The 7,242-nt window shown below is 43.4% G+C and overlaps 1 protein-coding gene across 1 annotated transcript in view; it reads right to left on the bottom strand.

Moving 5' to 3' along the window:
- Positions 1–378: 378 nt before the first annotated feature.
- LOC102472975 (dimethylaniline monooxygenase [N-oxide-forming] 1-like) overlaps positions 379–7,242 on the bottom strand; it is a 16,094-nt gene continuing 9,230 nt past the window's right edge. The window contains 3 exon segments of the mRNA XM_014583072.2: positions 379–824; positions 3,343–3,415; positions 3,940–4,304. Of these exon segments, the coding sequence (XP_014438558.1) occupies positions 482–824; positions 3,343–3,415; positions 3,940–4,304 (781 nt within the window). The 3' untranslated portion in view covers positions 379–481.

Raw genomic sequence — 7,242 nt, 5'->3', positions numbered from 1 at the left:
TTTGTAAGACAAATAATAATATGATTGAATGTATGGAAGAAAATGAAATGAAAAAATTAAATTAATTAATAAATTAAAAAAATTTTATTCAACCAATAAAAGCACCATTTGAGTACAGTCCAATCTTTTAGGAAGTAGACTGATTTAATTGAGATCTACAAAGACAGTTGATATGGGAATGAGGTGAACTTCTCAGAGTTATGTCTAGAACTACCCTCTTCCCCAAATGAACTTGGATCCTTCCAGAAGCCTTTGAATCCACAGAAACCTAGCTCCCATCCTCCAGCACTAGACGTGGGTAGAGCTGGGAGAGGTCCAGGAATACTGGCAGGAGCCTGGGGCCAGCAGGGGAAACTGCCGTGGCTTTGTTTTCCAGACAGATGTGCTTATGACTTGGAAGGCACTGCTGCTGTAGTAGAGAAATCAGAGCACAGCAAATCTACCCCGTGCATCTGAAAATGCCTTTTAGGAAATCTCCCACTTACAGGAAAACCAGGAAGATGGCCACAAGCAAAGCCAGAAAGCTAAAGAGCTTAAGTAAACTTTCAAAAGGAGGTGGGGGTTCTTGCACAATCCGAGTTTTGGTAACCTTGAATGTTCGGTCCCACTGGGTCAGGATGGCATTTCTGGCTCCCTCCCACCTCCCTGGGCCAGTCAGGTGGAACTGGTAAGGGGTGCACGGGCCGAAGAAGACGGTCAGAGCCAGACGCGGGTCTGTTAGGAGCATAGACAGCAGGTTGGGCTTTGCGTTGATGTCAGTCAGGAGCTTGTCTATGTATGTGATGTAATCTGACTGCAGAGCCCTGCAGTAGCGCAGGCCAAACCTGTACCAAAGGAAGATTGGGGGGAAGGGGAAGACAAAAACACAAAGTAATGGTCATTTGTGACAAGTGAAAATACCCAAAGCAAACAAATGCTGATGCAAAATTTGGGCCCATTTCTGTGTTCTCCCCTGAATGCCCATAGCTATCCAATGGTCTCATTCCATTCTTTAAAGACAACGTAAGTCCCTTGAAAAGATACTCTGCACATGTGGCTTACACATTGCTCTGAACGCTCATTCACCCCAGTGTTGCTTCAGTTCCTATGTGAAATGATTAGCGACTGTAGAGAAAATATATTTTTAAAATACCAAATCTTTATAAAACTCAATTATTACTATAATAGATTTGTAGAATGTGGAACATCATAAGAAGTCATAGGTAGAATTCCCTGCATTGCTGGTTTTATGGCCTAAAACTGTGGCCTTCCCTGTATGATGAGAAGATTCTGCATGGTGTAGTGGTTCTACTTCGTTATTTCTTTTTACCAAAGTTCCAAATCAAAACCAAGTTGAGGGTAAAGAAGTGACATCTAAAATGCTTCTACAGTTTTAAATTTGGCACTTCGACAAGGATCGATTGATACTTGAAGTTTGGGGACAAATGTGAATGAGGGAGGCAATCGCAAGCTCTTTAAGTGAAATGGTTTTAAAGTTGTTTTTCTTTTTTTCTTACCACAGAACCTTTCTTTTTTAAGTGAAAATTTAAATTAAAGTCAAAAACAGATAAAATAGAAAAGCAGAGTTGCAGAGGACTGGGCAGCCTTTCCTTTTGCTGCCAGGGGCCGGCTGTGGTCTGTGGATAAGACTGGGTTTGGAACTTGAGCACATCAGCTGTAGCTCCCGTTAACTGTTAATTATAGTGTGCGTTCTGGGGGAATGAGGTATTGACTGGACTGGGAGTGAGAATGGGAGCAAGACTTCCTTTTTCTTTTTCCTTTTTCTTTTCCAATTTATGTTTTTGGCAAAGGGTACATGTGCTGGTGGTAGGGAGACAGAGAGAGGCTGTGAGTGAGAAAGAAAGTGAGAGATCGCCCCCTGGGGGTAGCCATGCCACAATCCCTTCTCCTCCATTCTCCTCCTGGAATTTTGGGTACACATGCACACGCACCTGGCATAATTTTCAAGCCACCGGGTCCTGGACTGAAGCCACAGTTGGCCATGTGGGATCCAGCGCCTTTGCTACGATTCCACCTACTGGCCCCAAGGCTACCTTTTTCAGAGGCCCCCTCTTTTCCATTATCTAAGGAGCCAAAGGGCAGAGCACAAGTAGAAACCTCTTGTGAAAAGAAAAGTAATCAGATTTATTCTACAAAGGGCTAAATAGTAAATGTTATAGTCTGCGAGGGTCATATTAAGTTTCAATGTCAACTACTCAACTCTGCTGTCCTAACTCGAAAACAGCCATTGACAATACAAGGGAATTGAAAACCTCATTGAAAAATGGACATAAAATATGAGTTTATTTCAGTGCAAAAAATATTTAAAATCCATGAAGTTTTTATAATCCACATTTTCCATGAAATTTTTGAAGACCTTGCATATGTAAATGAGTAAGTGGGACTGTATCTTTTTTTTTTTTTTAGGTTTTCGCTATAGGGCGCGTGTGCTCGCCAGACAGATAGAGAGAGACAGAGAGACAGAAAGCGAGAAATCACCCCCCAGGGGGGATGGTCACGCTGCAATCCCTTCTCCTCCATTCTCCTCTCGGGATCTTGGGCACGCACGCACACACGCCCAGCGTGAGTTTTAAGCCACCGGGTCCAGGACGCGAACCGTGGTCGACTACGTGGGAATCCAGCGACATAGCCATTACGCTAACTGCTGGTTCCCGAGGGACTATATCCTAATAAGACTTTATGTATGGTCACTATGACTTGAACTGCATATACTTTTTATATATTGCAAAATCCTCTTTCTCTCCTCCCTCCCAACCATTTGAAAATAAAAGCAAAACCCAGGTTGGTGGGTTTGGCCCACAGTCAGCAGTTTGCCTAGCCCTGTTCTAGAGCAGCAGTCTGAGTAGAAACCACAGAGCTGGAGAGCCCTCGCTGGTGAGCGAGGGAGCAGGCATTGCAGCAGCAGAGGATGATGCACCTGGCAGATGAGGGCTACTGCTACTTAGTCCAGAATCTGAGCTCCATGTGGTACTAGGTAACTGTTATTTACAGCTGACTGTGTAAATGGGGGAGATCACACCTTCTTGATAGCCTTTTCCCTTCTCTCTTCTTATACAGGTTCTTCATGTGTGTGCACGCGTGCCCAACATCCCAGGAGGAGAATGGAGGAGAAGGGATTGTGGCATGGCCATCCCCGCAAGGGGTGATTTATCACTTTCTCCCATTCTCTCTCTCTCTGGCAAGCACAGTTCCCTATGGGAAAGACTTAAAATAAAACAGGTTCTCCCAGTTTTTAGTTTGGGGTTTCCTTTTTCTGAGTTTTGCATGCCTCTTTTCCGTAGTGTGCTTCTTACCTCCCTGTTACAGCTTTCATTCTGGAAGGAGGATAGAAAAGGAGCTTACCCATTGGGCTTGTTCTTTTTCCTCACATTAGCTTCTTCTATCATGACACTTGGCGGTGGTAATTTAATCACACCTACGAAATAAACAAACCAAAAATGCAATTTCATGATTGATTTCAGTGTTTCCTTAGGAACAGAGAGGTCTCACTGCTGACGATCATTTCTAGTACCTGCTATGCACCTGCTCTAGCAGCGATGCCAGCAGCTGAGCTGGTGGCAGCGTGCCCCAGGCACCAACGCCAGTGGCTGAGAAAATCAGCATCCTGTCGTCTCCCTCCTTGATAAGACAGAACCTTACAGCTGGTTTGGCTGAATTTTGCCACTCATTTAACTACACTTTTAAATTTTAATTTAGTCTATCAGTCTATTCCCTCAAAGTAACATGTGGACACAGCTTATGATTTTTGAGCTCTGGTTCATCATTTGTGATGATAATGGTACAGACATTATGACAGTATAATTCAGTGAATAATCTAATCAGTCCAGCTTTTAATGATTATGCTGTTGTAAATACAAGCTGAGGAATGGACTCGAAATTTCCAGTGTCCAAAATCACGCAGCACAGCAGCATGGGCCCTGCTGTTTCTCACAAGCTTACCTTTCAGGACTCGAACAGTCCATCGAGCCTGTGTCTCTCCTGTAGGTCCTGTAGGTATCATGGAGTCCAAGGGCTTGATGAGGCTGATAACAACCAGGGTTGGCTTTTGCAGATGTGCAGGGAAGATATACTTGTACAGTGAGGCCTGGCCATCTTCCACTTTCACTACAGACTCATCCAGGAAGTGGAACACAAACGTGTACCCAGTGGCGAAGACAATGATATCAGTGGGCTCTTCCTCTGGGGTGCTGCTAAATAGGACTGAGTTCTCCTTCACCTCCTTAATGCTTGGCCTGATGAGCACCTTCCCGGTGATGATGCGGCCTGGAAGCTCATCATTTAGCATGGGCTCTCTCAGCTGAATCCTAGACAAGAACATGGACAGGGAAGAGACCTGCGGGGAACAATGTGGCCAGACCTCCCTCCTCCTTACCTTCCTCTCTTCCTTCTGGGGCTCTCCCAGAATGGACTCGGCAAGAGATGCTGGACAGGAGTTGCCAGTCTTGGGAAAAGAGGGAGGGGATTTGTGAATGCCAAGAAGGGTTATGAATATGCCTGTCATTTACTAGAGTTTGGAAGCCTGAGGAGAAGGCCAGGGCTTCTTTTAGCTTATTTCTCTTGTTGATGTAACTATCACTGCATTCTACAGATAGCTGAAAGCTGAATTACAGGAAGCTCTTCCCAATCTCAACTCCTCCTAGGAAGCATGCATGTGTTTAAATGGAAAAATAATGACAGAATCATTTTTTTTTAATTAGAAAGAAATTTTTGCTATAGGACACATGTGATCACTGGAGAGACATAGAGACAGAAAGCAAGAAATCACTCCCCAGGAGGGGATGGCCACATTGCAATCACTTCTTATCCATTCTCCTCTCAGTACTTTGGAAACACACATGCACACACCCAGTATGAGCTTTAAGTCACCAGGTCTGGGACTTGGACTATGGTTGACTACATGGGAGACCAGCAACATGACCATTATGCCCATTTGCTGGTCCCTAGAACTATCTCTTTCTCTTTTTTTTCCCCTGTATCTCTAGACTCACAGGACACTTCATGAATCAATTTTGTGCAAACTGAGCCAGATTTGGCTTACAGTGAATGCACAAAAGTAAAATGGAAAGAACACTGGTCAAATGGTGGGAGGAGGTGCTGAGAGTGGCTTCCTTTCTACATTTTTGCTTTTGTTAATGGTATAACAAAAGGCTATAATTGAAAGGACAGACTTGAATCGAGGTCATCTTGATCAGGGCAAAAAGGCAGTGCCATTAAAGACATGTTGAAAGGCATCTACAAGATTCATTTGCCCCCTTTCTGTCACTTTTGCCAGCAGGACTGTGGGCAAACCTTTGTCCTAGGATTACTGCTGCTGAGGCATAAGTAACCTGCCGAGGACAGAGTACTCACTTGCTACTAAATTAGCTTGAGCAAGTGACTAAATTTTTCTAAGCCTCAGTTATTTCACAGTTAAAGGAAGATTATAATAATAATTACCATAAAGAATTAATTGACAAGGTAAAAACATAATTTCACTTACTGAGCACTTAAGAACAGTTAGCTATATTCTTAAATACATTTGTTTGAAGCTTTCCTCATATTCAACCACATTCCTGTAGGTCCCGCTGAAAATGTCCAGCCTCCTTCTTCCTAGCAGCCCTGGGCAGACATGCTATACTTACCTGTCTTCTGGTACTAAGCCGTAATTTGCATGGTTGAACCAGCTATTCATCTTTCTTGCTATAAACCATGACACAAGTGGAGTTGGGAGAGAATTTCTGAACATGTTCTGAATTCTCGTCATGAACACCATGTCCCATGGGTACCCTGAGTCAAAGACACGGCTGATGACCCAGGCCCCTCCAGTGGTGCTGAGGAACACCTGGAAACAATCACAGAGATATGTGGTTTACGCAGTGGGCCATTCGAGGAGAGCCAGAAATTGGACTTTGTGTACTACCATTACTGTTAGCAATAAAGCAGAGCGCAGCAGCCACTGGGAGCTGTCCATGAGGGTTCAATAAAAATCGTTGGTTTGACTGACAGTAAAATTCTGTAAGAGAATTAGTTGTGGTGCTTTTTGTTTTGTTTTTAACAAAGTGGTCATTTGGGTTTATCAGTCTACTGAGTTTCCTCAGCTAATAGTTGTTTTGGTACTTATCCAAGAAACTTCCCTGTAAGACTGTTTAAAAGCAAAAGATTGGGGGCCAGCAGATGGCATGGGGGTTAAAGCATTGAATGAGGTTCAAGTCCTAGATCTGGTGGCTTGAAAATCATGTTGGCTTGTGGTCCAGCAGATGGCTTAGTGGTTTTGTCACTGGATTCCCACATGGCTGATCATAGTTCTAGTCTCAGTTCACACACAAAAACAAACAAACAAACAAAAACCAATAAAACCCTTAAAAAACAAAAGTAAGAGACATCCCACTCCCATCTTTTGACCCCTGGGCCAGGAATTCCGAGGGAGGACTGCCTCCTGTAGCTTCAGCCCCAGGACCCCCAAGCCAGAGACCCCTCTGTCAGCCAAGAATGCCTTCAGTCTTACAGACACCCCACTCTCATCTTTCGACCCCTGGGCCAGGAACTCCGAGGGAGGACTGCCCCCCGTAGCTTCAGCCCCGGGACCCCCAAGCCAGAGACCCCTCTGTCAGCCAGTATTTTAAGACTCTCTGGGATCCTCCCTTTCACTGAACCACCTGCAAAGAAGGAGATACTTTTTTTTGTACACCTGAAGAGAATAATTTTCCTTGGATCATATTGCTAAACACAATAGAAGAGAGACTTTGGATGTCATCATTCCACAGCAAAAAGGAAACACACTTGCTCCTATTTGAGGAAAAGTTCTCTTAAAAGGTTTTTCAAAGGGAACACATCTCCCAATGGTTAGAAGTAGAAGAAGAACCTCAGGTTTAAATAAAGCAGGAAATATGTCTCCATCAAGAAAACACAGTAACTTCCTTCCTCTCCTTGAAAAAATAGAGGATGTTACAAAAATGTCCTAGATAGAATTTAGAACATTTATGTGGAATAAATACTATGAGCTGGAACAGAAAAGAGACAATGAACTACAGGAGATGAGAAAGTCCTTCCACGATATGAAGGAAGAAATAGGCACACTAAGAAAGAATAAGATGGAACTATTAGAGGTGAAGTCTGTAATACAGGAAATCAAAAACTCTCTTGAAAGTATTAAAAGTAGATTAGACCATGCTGAAGATCGAATCTCTGATGTAGAAGATAAAACTTCTGATCTAGAGAAAACTACCAAAAAGATAGAGAAAATAACAACAACAACAAAAAAAA

Source organism: Tupaia chinensis, unplaced genomic scaffold, assembly GCF_000334495.1.
Source record: "Tupaia chinensis unplaced genomic scaffold, TupChi_1.0 Scaffold144019_1, whole genome shotgun sequence".
Lineage (NCBI taxonomy): Eukaryota > Metazoa > Chordata > Mammalia > Scandentia > Tupaiidae > Tupaia > Tupaia belangeri.
Note: the sequence above shows the minus strand (reverse complement) of the source record. Positions and strands in the feature narration are given on the sequence as shown.